This window comes from Centroberyx gerrardi, chromosome 3 (genome assembly GCF_048128805.1).
Source record: "Centroberyx gerrardi isolate f3 chromosome 3, fCenGer3.hap1.cur.20231027, whole genome shotgun sequence".
NCBI lineage: Eukaryota > Metazoa > Chordata > Actinopteri > Beryciformes > Berycidae > Centroberyx > Centroberyx gerrardi.
In genome coordinates, this window is record NC_135999.1 from 26,962,304 (window position 1) to 26,980,445 (window position 18,142).

At 40.1% G+C, this 18,142-nt stretch overlaps 1 protein-coding gene across 1 annotated transcript; it reads left to right on the forward strand.

Annotated features, from left to right (window-relative positions):
- The first annotated feature begins 1,143 nt into the window (after positions 1–1,143).
- On the forward strand, positions 1,144–16,997 carry cyth4b (cytohesin 4b). Its single transcript, XM_071907514.2, has 13 exons — positions 1,144–1,247; positions 5,496–5,578; positions 5,886–5,950; positions 6,303–6,369; positions 8,430–8,548; positions 9,666–9,746; positions 11,004–11,116; positions 11,475–11,623; positions 12,836–12,947; positions 13,241–13,317; positions 14,645–14,716; positions 15,306–15,460; positions 15,846–16,997. Exons 1-13 carry the CDS (start codon positions 1,229–1,231, stop codon positions 15,925–15,927), a joined length of 1,194 nt encoding a protein of 397 aa, XP_071763615.1. The 5' UTR covers positions 1,144–1,228; the 3' UTR covers positions 15,928–16,997.
- The last annotated feature ends 1,145 nt before the right edge of the window (positions 16,998–18,142 follow it).

An 18,142-nucleotide genomic window follows, 5' to 3' on the forward strand; every position in this document is an offset into this window, starting at 1 on the left:
TTTTTATGATGTTATGGTAGCTCCCCAATAGGATATTATAAATAGTTTATAGTTTTGCTGTGGCATTTTGCATAGTGTCTGAAATTTATTGTAGAATTACTATTGTTCCTTTTGTGAGGATGCCTTTACATGTCAGGCTTTCAGCTGATGCTCCAGATAAAGTTATAAAAAGTGCAACAGTCCAAAAAGCAGAAGGTTACTGTCAGTCGTCATGCAGCAGGATGCTGTGTGCAGAAGCGCCTGTTCGCCTCGGACTTCTGCTTTAGTCAGAAGCCTCAAACTGCATCAGAGTTAGCCACAGTAACACAAGAAGTAAAGTGATTTTGCTTTCAAAATAAAAGTGTACAATTTGCAACCTTAAATGAAAGAATCATTAAAGGGGAAATGAGTAAGATTTTTAGTGCCACATGGCACAAAATGACCACAGTGTATCTGTGAGGGTTGATGGGGTTGTTGGTCAATACCAATGACTCAGCGATTACTTCACCAGCTTCAAGACTTTCCCAAAAATCTAGGAAGAGAGAAGTTCTGCTGATGTTGTGATTCTTACATGTTGCCAACAGAGATTACTTCACACCCCTCATAATCATATCGCAATATCCAGTAGGCTACAGTCAGATTAAATATCTAGCTGTAACACTGATAGTCCTTCTAATAATATCATGGAGATCAAATATGAAAGAAATTGAAAGTTATCCAAATATATTTCAGAGTTTGGGTTGTATTATGTTAATTATTACAATTTTGATGAGCTAATTAGTAAATGTAATGTAATGGATTAATGAATTTTTAAAGTAACCTACCTATCACTACATATTTAGCAAAACCGTTGACAACAACAACTAAGGTTTTTACCAATTTAGAGTTTATCACATTTCCATGACTATTACCGAACATAAAACAAATGATACCAAGAACACCATACGACTAGCTTGAACAAAGGGCTATCTAACTCTGTCTGGCTGCTCCACTACATTATGTTAAGGTTAGGATCATGGTTTTATTTTGAAAATTCTGACCAGAAGTTCTACTTTTCACTCTGTGTGGCTTGACGCTGACGCAGGCTTGACACTGAGATGGATGGGGAAGAGGTGGAGTTAAAGAGGACGTCGACTTCATCCAAGTCTCGCTGCACTTTGTGCTGAGGAAGCTTGCATGGGATGTCTTGATATTTTGACTTGACTATATTTAACTGTGTTGGTATTGTTGCATTTCTTCTTGGATATCAATGACCGATTGCCAAATGGGTAAGTCCTATTTTTCCCTCTTTCTCGTTCTGTGTTCTACTTGTCAGTTCTCTGATTTAAAAGGATAAAGTGAATTATAAATAATGTATCTCCAGGAACTTGTGAAATTCAGCAATATGGCATTTGATTTTATTTGTGGTTTGAGAAATCTGTATAAAGTTGAGGGGTCAGAGGACATTATTTCATGACATTATCACATGTGTTTTGCCATTTACCAGCCTCAGCTGTCTTTGTAATGTGTTCTTACATATGATGAGGTCATCATCTAACCTATCATCCTTGTTGGTTTATGTATATATTTGTTGTATTGGAGCCCTAAGTAATGGTTACCATAATACTAACTCCTCTACTTGGGCTCCACATCAAGTCAGCAAAAAATTAGACAATATTCATCCTGCTATGATGATGCTAAGAACACGCATCTCCTCAGGTTATATGATATCCTCCTCTCTTCAAAACTTCATTGTGAATGACATCAAAGAATGTCTCAGCATAATCAACTGCAAAACCAAACAAACAAAGAAACAAACAATACAATACAAATCAATAGCCCATGTAATTTTTCTTTTTTGGGAGTATCTTTCTATCAACATGTCATAGGCTTGAGGTACTGCTCTACTCTAATGTCTTGCCATACAGTGTGGTACAATAACACATGGGAGCTTTTGAGGTCTGAAATAGGGAAGAGACAGTCATATGCAAAACATGCTCTTTTTGATAAGAATCATAAGACTGCACATCACTGACAAGAGTATGCTCTGAAAAAAAAACAGAAGTTGCCATCCTTGGTTAGACGTCTAAACAATCCTTAGTTACTTTTGGCCAAAGACATTTTGAGAATAAGACCAAAATCCAAACTAACAGCCAAGTTTGATCATTTGTGCCTGTCGGGTTTCGGAGGCATGTTGCTTAAGAAGCGTAAAGGAAGGGTGGGGAACTGGAAGTCCTGTGGTCAGATCTCTAACACTCATACACAGTAGTGAACTCTACAGGAAGCTATGGTTGTTGACTTTAAGTTAACTGTATATTCTACTGGGGAAGACATTTGTTGTAATGGGGAATCGAACCTGGGACCCTCCACTTACATGTCGGTCTCTCTAATGGTGTAAAACACACCGCTACTTTCCTCCACCCTCTGCAAGGAAGCACTGCAGAGCATGGTTTATATGTACATCCATTCAGATCACTGTAACCACTGTATTCAAGTCAGACTTTATTTATATTCATGCATATTCAGTACATTACATTTACATTTTAGGCATTTAGTGGACATTTGTGTCCAGATTGACTTACAATGAGTGAGCAGATAGGGGATTAAAGGAAAAAAATCACCTTAAAACATGTTAAAAAGAGCTATTGGTGGCGTAACTTGCATTTCTTTGCCCATTTTGTTGTTTGGTGGTGTATTTTTCTCATTCCTGTGAATAACTGGCCAAATGTATGTGACAAGATATTTTCAGTGCAGCTACAATGGAGTTTGATGGCAGAATTTTTTTCCACTATCTAAAGCATCAACAGTAAATCTTCTGTCAGTCCCTCGGAATCAAAGAGCGAGGGCTTCTTTCTAGAGCCGCCATTTTGCACCAAGAGATGATCAACAACCATACAGGGAGAAATCCATCGTAGAAGAGCAGAGAGACCAATTTGTCCACCCACAGAAGCCTCAATAGACCAGAATGCAATGCAGCTACTAAACATGTTGCCTTTTGAGCAAGGGGCACGACTCTCGCTCTTGTCCCCTTGCTGTTACTATGCTCTACCTATCACCAGGGGTGGACTTAGTGATTTGGGGGCCCTCGGCAAAGGCAAGCATGGGGCCCCCTGAATCCCAACCCTCACCCTTTACAATCCATCCTTTCTATACATTACCTTCAAGTTTGGGCTGAGCAAAGGCAAGGGTTGTGCACTTTTGTATTTCTCTCGCAGTAACTGGTGCAGCAGCAAGAAAAATTAGCCTTAAGTCAAGTAATAATATCACAATAGAAGTTAAGTGGAACAGTCCACTATAGCCTGACTGAGGGGCGTGGCCAGCCCAGGACTCTATAGACTGAAATAATTACCCGTAACTAAAAGAGAGGTGTTTTTCATAAACTAAATGTCTTTTAAATTGATGAAAAATATATTCATATTCGTTCTAGTCTTGTCTTTTGTGGGGCATTCCTAATGGTAAGCCCACCCCTGGTTATCACTATCACTGTCACTCTCTCCACCCACACAGACTGAATACAACAAGTTCAGGCACATTCACTTGGGGTTTGTTGAAAGGCATCCTGGGAAACGTGGGTAGTGACTAACTGATGTAAAAGTAGACAAGGTGGGTTGAGGGAAAGTTGATTCACTTCAACACCTCCTGCCAACTCCTGCCATGCATTCAACGTCACAGATGGATGGCATCTAACAGTAGCTGCGTTTACATGGAGCCTTTCATTCCACTAACAATCAGAATAGTGGCCCAATCAGAATAAAAATGCATCATGTAACCACCTCAGTCAGAATAAACCGGCCCATTCCCAATGAAATTTCATTCCATTTGAGCGGGGTGGTTTCACCCTTTCATAATCCGGTCGATGGATAAAATTTTGTCATCTAAACGCTCATTCCGATCACTTCCTTTGGTAGGAATATCTGTACGCTACTCTTTCTGTGCACGCTCACCCAGTTGACCTAAGTGATGTCAATGTTGTTTGCTTTTTTCCTGGAGAATTTGAACGGCTGCGCATGTTATTAACGGCGGGGAGCTTGGGCTTGATGTAGGCGGCGTAAGCGTGACATTCACAAGTGGATCCAATCATTGTGGGTGCAAAACAAAACGTCTTTTTCTGACACTTTTGGAGTCGTATGTTCTGATAAAACTGTTGCTTCATCAGAAAGAACAGTAAAGCAATTGGTGCCAAGCGCCCAACTCAGGTCCATCTTTTAAAAACGTAAGCCTATGTTGAAAAAATATGGCTCATGTAACCGCAGCTACTGTAAGAGGATCTGAAGATGGATTTTTGCTTGAAGTGTCTTCCTCAAGAATATATGGCTGCATTACCTGTTGCAGGGATAAGGACAGAGAAGACTGATGCTTAGATGGAAGCATGTATGCACTAGTGAATAAAAGTGAATAAAAAAACAATAAATATTATGTTATGAAATCCTCCTTCTTTTCTTTCAGTGCACTGTAAGCCAAGACATTCATGAACCAGAACTTTAACTGCTGTATCCTGTATTTCAGGATTAATAGCAGTGAAGTTGAACAGCAATAGCACCAGATAGTCACAGTCTAGTTCAGCATAGCATCTAAAACAATGAAGATGGTTAAATGAAAGCCTTCTCACAGTATGACTGTATAAGATATTTATAATCCATATTTCCCTTCTGTATCTGTGAGCTTCTATGACATAGGAGAGGAGAGAGGTGGTGGTGGAGACCGACAGACTTTTAATAGGCCTAGATGTGTGTGTGTGTGCGCGCGCGCGTGTGTGTGTGTTTTGTGGTAAGTATAATGTTTCATGAGAAAACCATACCAGCTGCTGCCTTTTCCAGTGAACCTTCCTTCCCAGTCCTGCGGTTAACGATACAATCATCAATTAATTTGAGTATTATTGACCTAGGATGTTCATTCAGATTCTTGAGAAGTTTGACTCCTTTTGAAAATAATTAAATAATGATACTCTCTTAGCCCATCATAGCTCGGAATACACCTGTATTTTACTCCAGTGATCACAAAAAAAACAACATTTTACAGCCTCAAAATCCATGTCAAACCCATGTTTAGCTGTCATGTACTGTCAGCCCTTGTAAGTAAAAGTCAAAGAATAATCTCATAGTGGAAAAAATAAAAGCTTAAATCCAGTAAATATAGTAAATATGGTAAATCACTGTATGAACAAAGCTGGTTGTGGAGTGTCAGTGTTTCAAAAGAAGGCACCATACTGAAAGCACAGATTTCAGATTTAATCATTTTAATTTCTACCCATTGGTTTTTCAGGTGCAATACTTTCAAATGAAAAGAAACAGCATTACTGAAACTTCACCATCCCATCCTATCTCAAATTACAGAGCTATAGTGTATTTTACCTAATTGCTGGCAATCAATGGAAACACTGGATGATTATACCATCAAAATACATACTGTTGACTGGAAATCCTTGTGTTGAGAATGTACTTCATTTTAGGTGGAAATCTTTTATTCAAACTGGATGACTGAAATCTCTATGGACCTGTGTGACCTATTTCTTTCGTTTCCTTTTGTTTTCTCCGCAGTGTCCTCAGACTTCACAGCAGATGAGCGGTTGGAGATTGAGACCATCAAGATGTACAAGAAAGACCTTCTGGATGACATCCAGGTGAATTCCCACACGCTGGTTCAGACACCCAAATACACAAGTGTTCATGTGCATCTACACATACGCACATTCAGTTGAGCATCCTTTTGCATAAATCCATGTCTCAATTTTTCCATTGCTAAAAAATCCTTCTTAATCCTTTCTCTTCTCCTTCCTCTACCTTTCCATTTGTGACTGACGTTTATTTTAGTTGATTTATATCTATTTATTGAGAAAAGTGTGTTGTCCTAATGTTTTGTGCACTCACTATAGATCACACGGATATTAAAGACATAACCAAAATGTTGTTTTTTTCTATCCTATCCAGAAGCTAAAGATGGAGATAGACAACGTCATGGCGGGTATAATGAGCTTTGAGTCTGCAGAAGAAAAGTGAGTTTCAAAATGCAAAAACCTCACACTTAACATTCACCTTACAAACCCATCCCCTAGTTTTCTATATGTTTACTATATATATATATCAATTTTACAACTGGGTTGAACCCTAACACAACCCCTCCACTATTTGAAAGTAAACAGATGCCAACTTTTACAAAATACTATGCTGCCGTGAAAATGAAGCACAACATACAACATAGGTTTTGAAGGTCATGAGTCATCTTAAGATCAATTGACTGATGATAACAGGTATCAAAATCTTTTCAAAATAGATATATAGTGTTTTTCGAATCAAACCCTTCATTAATAACAAGGATGAATTTCTCCCATGTTGCTTTTATTGCAGCAAGACCGTAGAGAAGGGCAAGCAGTTCTCTAGTGGGAGGAAGAAATTCAACATGGATCCCAAAAAGGTGAGCGCGGAGGTGTGTGTGTGTGTGTGTGTGTGTGTGTGTGTGTGTGTGGACCTGGTCGGTATTTAGTGTCTTGCTCAAGGACACTTCTGCAGGTGAACAAAAGGCCAGCTAAGGTCACCCTTAGCAGCTGTCGTAACCCCATGAATGATGCCTGCGTCACTCATGGGGTTACGACATGAATGATGAGGCATCTCTTGGGCCAATCAGCAACAACGTCATTTTAAAACACCAAACACCCTGCCAAAGCACATCATCCATCCAAATTTTGCTAAAATCAGACAAGCAAACTTTCTAAGACATTAAGATATGAATCCCTCAGTTATATACAGTCTTTAGTCTTTGAATGTTCTCAGCTTTGTCCCTGCTGGCCACCGTACACACTCTGACCGTGAACAAATCAAACCAAAGCATGACAATGGCTCTGTATCAAACAGCCTGTTAATTGGCTCTAAATTGGCTCTTTTTTTTATTATTATTTTGGCTAGTTAAAGTTATCATTGGCAGGTAATTTCTTAGTTTACCAGTGCTTGGCAGGTGAGTCAAAAACTCAATTTCGGACACTGTGTGGAGGATAAAAATGAGTCACATATTTTAGCTATACAATCTTCATCTACATACAATCTGGGATTTAGAGTGTCAGCTATTCTCCCAACATTTGAAAGCCTTTTACGCCTCACTTTGTCTCTCTTGAGAACCTTCAGCCTCTGTTTGTTCATAGATCCTCATTACTAAGTAACAGTTGCTTGTTGTGTAGACTTCCTTTCTGACTCAACCACAGTGTAATTCTTATGGGTCGGTATACTGACAGTGACATAGGCCCACAGCTCAGTTCCGGCTGTGGTTTTGGTAGCAGGTCAAGCTCGTTACAGTCAACTAAAAAATAAAATGAAAGCATTAACATTTTTTCTCACCCACTAACCTCTGCTCGGCACTTTAGCTGGTGCTTAGAGATTTTGGCTCTCATTTCTTACCTCAGAGTGAAGAGTTGCATCTACATTTTATTGTTTTTGGCATTTAATTTACACTCACAGAGCGACTGCAAGAGTAGAATAACCCTATATTTCTACATTACCAACATTACAAGCAACCAATAGTGAGAAGTGCAAGAGTTTGTGCTGTGACAAAATTCCTGTGACCCTAGAAAGAGAAGAGTGGAGTGGTAGGAAAAGAAATAAAGTATAAGAGCGAAGGAGAGAAGTACAGTATACGGGAACTATTTTTACATAGCAAATATACATATACGTAAATATACATGGTGTCACATCTGGTGCTGTTGCACCACGGCTTCTTTCTGCGTTCTATGTGGTTGATGTTGTCTGTTTATATGTTTCTGTTCAGTAGTTTGGGTTCTCAGTTTGAATAGAAACACAACACTGCTGTCATGAAAAACCATGTAACTGCAACTTTGGTGTTGGCCTTTCTCTCACTTGAACTGAAAATCTGCGTGGCCATTTGTGTGTTGAGAGAGTTTCATGGCCCTCGGACCCTTGAAAAAAAAACAAAAACGCACTTGCATAATTTCAAAAATACTTGGCTGTCATTTAGAAAATAAGCATTCTTTCCTACTTGAAAAAAAAGTGTTGTTTTAGTGCTCAGTGATTGCTGCAATTGTAGATCATACCTTTAATAGGAAAAGGTTTTTTTTCCACACCAAATATATTTTAAGCTATACATTCCTGTCTAGGCAGTTGCGGAGAGAAAGAGGAAGAGAAATTGGTTTTAAGGAATTGGGATTACAGAAGCTGTGAGCTCACCGACAAAACCGCAGCATGAGGAGTCTGCGCTTAAGAACATGGAAATGAGATCATTATGAAACTAACATAAAACTTCCAGTGTCAAGGACAAAGCATGCCTAACCGCAGCATTTGGTGTGTATGTGTGTGTGCGAGAGTGTGTTCACATGTGAAGTGCTGCTCACATTTTAACTGAAAGTATATGCAGAAATTTTCTATTTTTATAAACAGAAAATGTGGAAATACTTACTGTATACTTCCAATAAATGATGTACGATGTGTGTGTGTGTGTGTGTGTGTGTGTGTGTGTGTGTGTGTGTGTAGGGTATCAATTACCTGGTGGAGAATAAGCTGCTGGAGGGAAGAGCCCAGCCCATCGCTGAGTTCCTCTATAAGGAGGAGGGACTCAACAAGACTGCCATTGGAGAATTCCTTGGAGAGAGGTGAGGAAGAGGAGGAGGAAGAGGAAGAGGAACAGGGGGTGGACAGACAGGAGGATGAGGATAGAGGCAGAGGAAGTGGAGAGGGGTAGAATTGGAGGGCAAATCAATGGGGCCTGAAGGGTGGGAGAGGAAGAGGGGGAGGAAAAGGAGAGTGGGAAGGAGGAAGAGGAGGATGTGGGTGAATGGAGAGGAGGAGGAGGAGTAAAAATCATGGTGGGTGACAAGAAGGGGGAGAGAAAGGAAAGAGGCAGAAGGAGGAAGAAAAAAAAGAAAACAAATGATTGAAGGAAGAGGAGAAACAAGAAAAGGAATGAGAGAGGGAAGGTGCAGGGTGAAGGAGGAAGATCAGGCAGAAGAGGAGAGAGATTGAGAGAGTGTAGAAGAAGGGGATGAGGATGAGGGGAAGAGAGGAGGATGGAAGCGAGAAAAACAGCCAGGGGCAGAGGAAGGGGACGAAAGAAGAGAATCATGGAGGGGGAAAATGTGGAGGTGGAAAAGAGGAGGAAGAGGAGGGAAAACGGGAGAAGGAAGAGAACTGAGGAAGAAGAGAAGAAGTCAGAAAATGAGGAGGAATAAAGAGAAAGAGTAGGAGAAGGAGGCCTGGTTCCAGACTCCTGAATCGCGTCCCGCCCACTCTTCAGATTTTGTCGAGCGATTCAGAGAGTCTGGTGTTGCTCTAATCAACAGAAACAAAGGAGCCAATCAGCACCTTTGTGGGCGGGACTAAAGTTTGAACCGTTCGTGCAACGGTTTTCATTGGCGTTTCGGCAGAGTAGTATTTGTTGAAATCACTCCCTTAGCCAACATATTGTCTTTGCAAAGACAACCGACATTCTTGGTGAAGTTCTTGGTGAAGTCACTAGTGATTGGTTCAGATACATCAGTCACTAGTGATTGGTTCGGGGAAAATCAACCCCCCCCCCACACAGAAAACAGCTAACAAGGAGGAAATCCCAGGCTGAATAATGGAGTGGGAACAAAATGGCCATTCAGTCTGAATATCAGGCGAGGTAGGAGGAGGAGAGAGGGATTGTGAAGACACAGGTCCCAACAGATAAAGTGTCTACTGCACCATGCCTCTGGTTTCATGTGTCTTCTCCAAACCTCCGCCCCCCAGAGAGGAGCTGCACCTCCAGACCCTGAAGGCCTTTGTGGAGCTCCACGAGTTCTCCGACCTCAACCTGGTCCAGGCGCTCAGGTCAGCTCCTGTCATCTCCACTTTCCCCCTCTCATCTACCCTTATTTACAGAGGTGGGGACTTGAGTCACATGACTTGGACTCGAGTCACAATTTTAATTGCTTGAGACTTGACTTGACTTGGGTTCTGGTGACTTGGGACTCGACTTTGACTTGTACTTTGATGACTTGAAAAGGTTTCTAAAGTCTTGACTTGAGATCTTGTGTTTGTGTAAATGACTTAGATTGAAAGTGATGAGATTTGTTCCAGCAGACGACTGAATTTAAATTCTGTTTTCTGAATTTGTATGGAATGATTGGATTTATTGAAGTTGAAACTGATTATAGAAATCAAACTCATGATGCTCTTACCAAGTTTTTATCCTATTAAAACCATATTGCATTGAAAAGTCCTAGATATTTAGTTTTCTTTAAGATATTAAATTGATACTGGACTCTTGATTTGTTCTGACTTGACTTGCTGCTCTACATTTAGACTTGAGACTTGACATTGACTTGGACTTGACTTGGTAATCTACTTTTAAACTTAGGATTTGACTTGAGACTTGTGCCTCAAGACTTGAGACTGACTTGGGACTCGAGCAAAGTTGACTTGGTCACACCTCTGCTAATTTATCATCATCATCACTCCCACCAACATTCACATTTACATGCTTTTAGCTCTTATCCAGAGTAGCGTACAATAAGAACAACAACAGATTACTAATAAATTCTTCATTTAAAGGCAGTTATGTATCCCAGAGTTGGGTGGGTCGCTCTGCCTTAAAGAACTGCCAATCCTAAAATAATTTCATTACTCTGGGTTTCAATTGAGAGTTTTAGTGTCCCATAATGTTCCACGGGTTTTCACACCCCGTTAAGAATAAAATCCTGGGGGAAACACTGAATGCTTGTAATTTTTTGGGGGGCATTTAAATTTTCAATCCAAAAATATCAGTATCGGTATAGACCTTCAAAAACCCATATCAGTTTAACCCTAGTATGGTATAATCATGTTTATGTGTGTGTGTGTGTATCAGTGTTAGCATTAGCACAGTCAGTATAGACAAGACAAAGAACACACAGCGGCTGAAATCCAGCATGACTAATAAAATGTGCGTCAGGGACCTGCTGGCAACACACACTCACACTCTTCTACAGATGTGTCTGTCCATGTGCTGTGGCTGTTGAGGTGTATCCACACTGCACAGCACAGACATCACTAAACACGTGAGTTCAGCTCTCATCTTGTCGTTCTGCTGGCTCTGTGCCGTGACAGACAGTTCCTGTGGAGTTTCCGTCTGCCGGGTGAAGCCCAGAAGATTGACCGCATGATGGAGGCCTTCGCCACGCGCTACTGTGACTGCAACACTCACGTCTTCCAGTCAACAGGTGGGCTTCAATTAATATACGTGTGTCAGCTTCCTGTCTGTCTGTCTGTGTGTGTGTGTGTGTGTGGGGGGGGGGGGGGGCGGGTGACTGACCACAGCATCTTTGTTCTTCTGTCTCTCTGTTTCTCTTTCTTTCTTTGCCTTTTCAACTTTCTCTGCCGTTCTTCCTTTTTCTTTCTCTCTGTCTTTCTCTGTTTCTCTCGGTGTCCCTCTTCTGTTTTTCAGTTTTTTTTTCCTCACTCTGTGTTTGTGTGCACTACATTACATTATCATTACTTAGCATCTATACAGTGAATGCTTCCTCTTACTGTGAGTGTGTGTGTGTGTGTGTGTGTGTGTGTGTCTCCCTGTAACACTAGACACATGCTACATCCTGTCCTTTGCCATCATCATGCTGAACACCAGCCTCCACAACCCCAACGTGAAGGACAAGACCACTCTGGAGCGCTTCATCTCCATGAACAGAGGCATCAACAATGGAGGGGATCTACCCAATGAGCTGCTCACGGTGAGAACCGCCGGCCAATCACAGCATCCGCATTGGATGCCCGGAAGCAATAACTCCTGAATGCTAATAGAGCTGAAACAGGACCAAGGAGTACACCTTTTGTTATCTGCAAGAACTCTGATTGAACATCACCTACTTTCACACACTGACAGTGTTGGGCACGTTACTCTGAAAATGTAATCAATTACTCTTTACTTATTACTAATTTAAAAAGTAATAGCATTACTTTTACTAATTACTAACTACTAATTACTCAACAGGAGCAGTGATTAGTTACATTATTCATTACATTACGTTTCGTTGGCAGTAGAGGCTCCTTGTTTTTCCTTGAGTTTCACATTGTTGTGTTGCGTATTAGATGCTTTGATAAATTGGATGTTGTGTTTTTCGCAGTGTGTGTGTTTGTGTGTGTGTGTGTGTGTGTGTGCATTTTTCTGCTACACAAAGTTTACAATATATACGCGAACACAATAATGTTCTTTGCACCCTTGACTGAGATCAATTCAAAGTAACGGGAAAACTTCCAGCTGCTGAAAGTCTGCGTCTCTCCCTCACCCTTTCTTCTGTTGTCTTATGTTTTGCTTTTTTAGCTAATAGCCGACTTAATGTGCTGCATGTCCTTAAGATACATATGACGAAAACACCAAACAGGGATTTAAAAAAAAAAAAAAAAAAAAAACAATTTAAAAAAAAAATTCTGAGAGAAAAGAAAAGGTTGAAGGGAAGTTCAGGTTTAAGTAACGCATTAACAGAGTGTTACTGGGATTAGTAACTATAATGTAATTACTGAATTTGAAATTATAATCCATTACACAAAACATTACCGCCCAACACTGCACACTGATATCTGCACACTGATATCCGTCAGACAGGTAATTCTGAAACCAACTACAGGCAGCTGATATGTGATAATGTGTGTAGTAGGAGGGAATGATCTAGAGTGTCAAAAGCCATAGAAAGGTCAACAAAAACAGCAGCATAGTTTTGTCCAAAGCAGACACAATGTTGTTTAAGACTAAGGTAGTGGCAGGACAGTTTAGAAATAGGGTGATAGTTGTTAGGACCGCTCTTTCCTCTCCTTTATGAAAGGTAAAACATGAGCAGCTTTCCAGACTTTGGATATTTGACCTGCCGTGTTTTTCCCTGAAAAGCATTCATCCACTAATCTACGGACGGTGATTTTTTTTACCCTTTCACCTCCTTCCTACTCAGAAACTGTACGAGAGCATACGCAACGAGCCTTTCAAAATCCCAGAGGATGATGGGAATGACCTGACTCACACCTTCTTCAACCCGGACAGAGAAGGCTGGCTCCTCAAACTTGGTAAAACACCTCTCTTAATGTATCTTTACTTATTATGAATAATTTGGGCCTTCTACATATAGGGAGAAGTGAAAAAAAAAAAAAAAACAGCAAGGAAGGAAGTAACAAGAAAATGACTCAGTAGCAGGATACACACTCATACATTGCAAACCACACATTTTAGGGTTGGAGCTTAACACAATCTAATTAAACAGAAATAATAACCTTAGTAATGTTAGACCTGTCAGCAGATAACTTTTAGGTAGCTCGTTTCTTTTTCTTTTTGCTTCATTAATCATCATTTTGTATTTCAGGAGGAAGAGTGAAGACATGGAAGAGGCGATGGTTTATCCTGACCGACAACTGCCTCTACTACTTTGAGTTCACCACTGTAAGGCTTCACCTTGACATCCGTCTGAACCTCCTCTCCATCCTTGCTAATACTAATCCTACCAATCTTTTCCTCAATTTCTATTTTTTTTCCCCTTCAATTTCAATTCTGATCCACACTCGTTTTCCACAAGCAGGATGACAGCCAAAAATAACAAACAATATTGACAGTATAGCAATATTTGACAGTATTTCGTTTTTCCAATACAAATGATTCTTTATGAAAGGCGTATGATCAACTCTTGGAAAGGTTTCCATTACATTCAGATGGTTTAGTCTTCATACTGTGCTTTGAAAGTAGGTAAAAATGTGGTAAAGCTCTGAAATGCATGTCCGAAAGTACATAAGCTACTACCTTAAAATACAGTATATCACTATCAATATATTTGTCAATAGACTGGACCTTGGACTTATTTCACCCCTGTCAGCTGCTTAATAACCCCATAATTTATAACTTATATTTAAACTGTGCAATACTGATTCCGGTAATACTTTTGTGCAATAATTTAAAACACAGGGGAAGGAAAAAGCAGGAGTGAAAGCCCAGGTCAAGGATTTCCTCCTACTCCTCCTCCCCCACACCCACCCACAAATTTCTTATTTTTCTTATTTCTATATTATTGTTGTTATATATTGTAGTATAATGCCCATATTCTACATATTTTTTATATTTATTTTCTTATTTCTATTTTTCTTATAATTTCTCTAGGCCTGTATATATTTCTGTGAGCAACTGCAACGTAACCCAATTTCCCCTCGGGGATCAATAAAGTATTTCTGATTCTGATTCTGATTCTGAATATATCTTATGGTAATCCATGAGTTCCTCAATTTTTTTGGCAACATCCTTGTTGCTCAGCGCTCAGTGCTGTGGCGTTTCTGCGCTGCACTTCCCACAGATCACCTGTCAATCAAACAGTGTGGGCGGAGCTTGCTGATGAAGTTTCTGTTGATGCAGTTTGAGTTTCTCTTTTCTTTGTCTGTTCAGTCATGGTGGCTATCGCTGCTCATGCTAACTACCCAGCTCTTCTTCTTCTGTTTATTCCAAACAAACCGGGTATAGATTGAATCACTTTTCTGTCACGTCAGTCGGCAGAGAGCAAAACATACATTTATGTATATGAAAATGCCATGGATTATTACTTTAAGTGATTCTCAGTCTCTTATGCCTCCCATTTTCTGACCACAGCTATTCCATCTTTGCTCTGTTCTTCCTTCTTGTCATCCTCATCCATCCCCTGACTCACTCCATCTCTCTGTCTGTCTGTCTATGTCTCTCTTTCTGTCTGTCTCTCTCTCTGTCTGTCTGTCTGTCTGTCTGTCTGCAGGATAAAGAGCCCAGAGGCATCATCCCTCTAGAGAACCTGTGTGTCAGAGAGGTGCCCTATCCTCGCAAACCTGTAAGATACTCTCGTCTTATGTTTTGTATTATAATGTATTATAATTCTGTTTATTTTGTAGCTGATTATGTTACTCAGTTGTGTCAGTCAGTTCTCTGGTTGACTGATAATGTTTTCTTTCAAATATTTTAGCACAGATATGTTTGAATAGCTTTTTATGTTTATTTTAATTGAATATGGAATGGTAGATAGATAGATAGATAGATAGATAGATAGATAGATAGATAGATAGATAGATAGATAGATTCATACATACACACCATACATACTATATCTTGGTTGTTTGGTTGATTGAATGATAATCGAGTGATGGATGGGTAGATGTATGGATGTATATATGTATGAATAGAGGGTTAGATCTATAGATTAATGATTGATGAATAAGATTACACTTAAATAATTAGAATTTAATCAAAAGATGAAAACTTGATGAAAAGCTAAAAAGCTACAAATTAATCAATAACTACCTTTACATCCAAACTAAGTCTAGAATTTAATCAGTAATTTCCTTCATATTAAATTAGAACAGTGCCAGTGATTTGTTGCTTTAGACTGATCATGCTGCATACTCTCTGCTGGGCTCGTCTAGTACTGTCTGGAGCTGTACAACCCCAACAGCCGAGGGCAGAAGATCAAGGCCTGTAAAACAGAAACAGACGGCCGAGTGGTGGAGGGGAAACACCAGTCCTACACCATCTGTGCCGCCAGCGCCGAGGAGAGAGACTCCTGGATCGAGGCTATCAGGTCTGAGCATGCACACACACACACACACACACACACACACATGTTTTTATCACTAGTGAGGACCCTCATAGGCTACATTCATTCCCTAACCCTAACTCTCTACATTACATGACTAACCTTCAACCCCTAATCTAAACTAAATCCAAATCCTAATATTAAATTTAACTCTAAATCCTAATCCTGAACTAGCATCTTGAAGAAGTAAGCACCTGCAAAATTACCTCACTTTGGAGGATTTTCTACCTTTCTATCCCTGTGAGGGCATTTGGTCCCCATAAGTACTGAAATACAAGAACGCACACACACACAAACACACACACACACTTACCACTATATCTGCAACAACCTCTCAACCTATCATGACAATCTCCTTTACCTCAAACAGAGCGAGTATCACCAAGGATCCGTTCTACGACTTGGTCTCAGTCCGCAAGAAGAAGGTGATAAACCAAGCCCCGCAGGACTGAGCCGCCTGGCGTCCCCTATGGAAGCATTATGGTACTGCACCCCAGTGGGGGTCCACCCCCCTTTAGACTGTAGCAAATACAGCGCAAGTCGACCCAACGGGCTTGGACACTGGAGGCTAGACAGTGACAAGTTCACAGAGGTCGTTTGGGATAAAAGAGGGACTTCTCTTTCCACTTCTCATTTTTTTGGGACTAAACTAAAGAGTGTCAAAGGTGAAAAAAGTTGGCTAATTTCTGTTATTCTCACTGTCAACGACTAGCCAGACATTGTTTGTCGACAAAATGGCGGAAGTGGGAGATTAAGAAATATCTGTCACATACACGTTTTGGACAGAGCACGTGTGTGGATATTTTTCTGCTTCAGTTCACAGTACTGAAAGGTGGCTGTGTACTGCATGTGCTTCTCTCTTTTGCCGTGACAAGACTATTGCTTTTTGGTTGAAGTCTGTTCACAGTATTTACTTTATATGAATATGGCTGTCAAGGAGACAAATCAAGCATGTGACATCCCGTCAGTTCTGTGTGTGCTATTAAAAGAGAGATGCACAGTCTCTCAGCTTCCTCTTCGCTCTCACATGTTACAAAAGTAGACATTCTCATGTCACGCTGTTTGAAACAGCTCTACTTCTGTCCAGCAGGTCATTTCAAGTCTCATTCCAAAATGAGATATCCACCATTTGAAAGAAGTGTTGCCTGTTCTTACAAAATGATTTCTGGTTAAAGCACATTACCGTTAAAGTTGGTGTCAAGGTGTCACCTCAAGATGAAATACTTACGTTTGTAAATATAGAATTGTGTTCCGAACTGTTGCAACATTTTTGCAAAATTAATATACAGTGAGTTAACTCTTGATTTGTTCAACATGTTTTAAAGTTTGTAGTGTTCTGTAGAGTGATCCAGAGTTTATATTTCACTTAGCTTCTAAGTACAATGTACAGTGCAATATGCAATAGGTTTGCTTCATTTTAACTGAAATGTGTAACTACTGTATGAAAGAAATCCTTTACCTGTACCGTATGTGTTTGTAACTACTGTATCTGTTTTGTTTTGATGAAGATATTATTTAATAAAAAGTGTTTAGGTGCATGTTGACATGTAAAACTACATCCTGTTTTTGGTTTAGGGAGTCACCTGTGTTTCCAGCTGAACGCACTGAAACCACATCACGCCTCATTTCCTCATATTCCGTGTGTGTGTGTGTGTGTGTGTGTGTGTGTGTGTGTGTGTGTGTGTGTGACAGTCCCTCAGTTTGTAACCTCACTAGTGGTTAGTAGTAATCGTTGCAGTTTTACTAAAAAGCTACTGACAGAATCTGTATTCCCTCTGTGGTTTATTGTGCCATGGCATGTAGGTTAGAAACACTAGGTCAGCAATTCCACTTTCTTTGATCATTTATTTTTCAACACGCTTTGAATCTTAACTCTTGACTTGCTGTATACAATGACTTCATCACCACATGGAAGACACATATGGCCTAGAGTTACAGCCATGGATTAAGCCTAATACAGTATTAGAGCTTGTATCTGGATTTGCACAAAGTATCTGTTGTATTTTATTTTTTTTTAATCTATTTGTAGAACATGTGACCTTCTCATTTATGGTTATCTAAATAGGGAGAAACAACATGCAGACTAATTTTCCCTTGATTCAGACAGCAATGAAAAGAAGGTTTAGTATGATATTTTTCTGTTTTAGTGCAAATGTAGCCTATAGGACTGGGCTCAATCCAATTTGGTGGAACCAGTGTCTCTCAGGTGAGACATTTGGCCTTTATTTAGAGAAGAGAGTTGCTGGTGTGAACAACTCATCTTGAAATAAAATGACTTCTGTCCAGCCAAAAGTTAGCCTTGTTACCTGAAATGCAGAAACAGCACACAAGTCAGAGGACAGCAAGTAGTTGCAATGTTGCTGGAGAACCATTAGATATTAGTGTTACAGAAACTAACTAATGTTCAGGCCTGATGTGTGTCAGTAAAATTAGTCTATATATTAGCGTGACTACGCCTCTTCCTGCTGCAACTCTGACTTCCTGTTTCAGTGTTGCACCACATCGCCACACACAACCCCCCACCCTCTCGAGCCAGAGTTTCCATCAGGCCTGTAGTTCCTCTCTGAGGTTAGAGCTGTCATCGAGAGAGAGAGAGAGAGAGAGAGAGAGAGAGAGAGAGAGAAAATAGAAGCTATGATGCTTTCTCACACATCTGTAGCTTTCTCT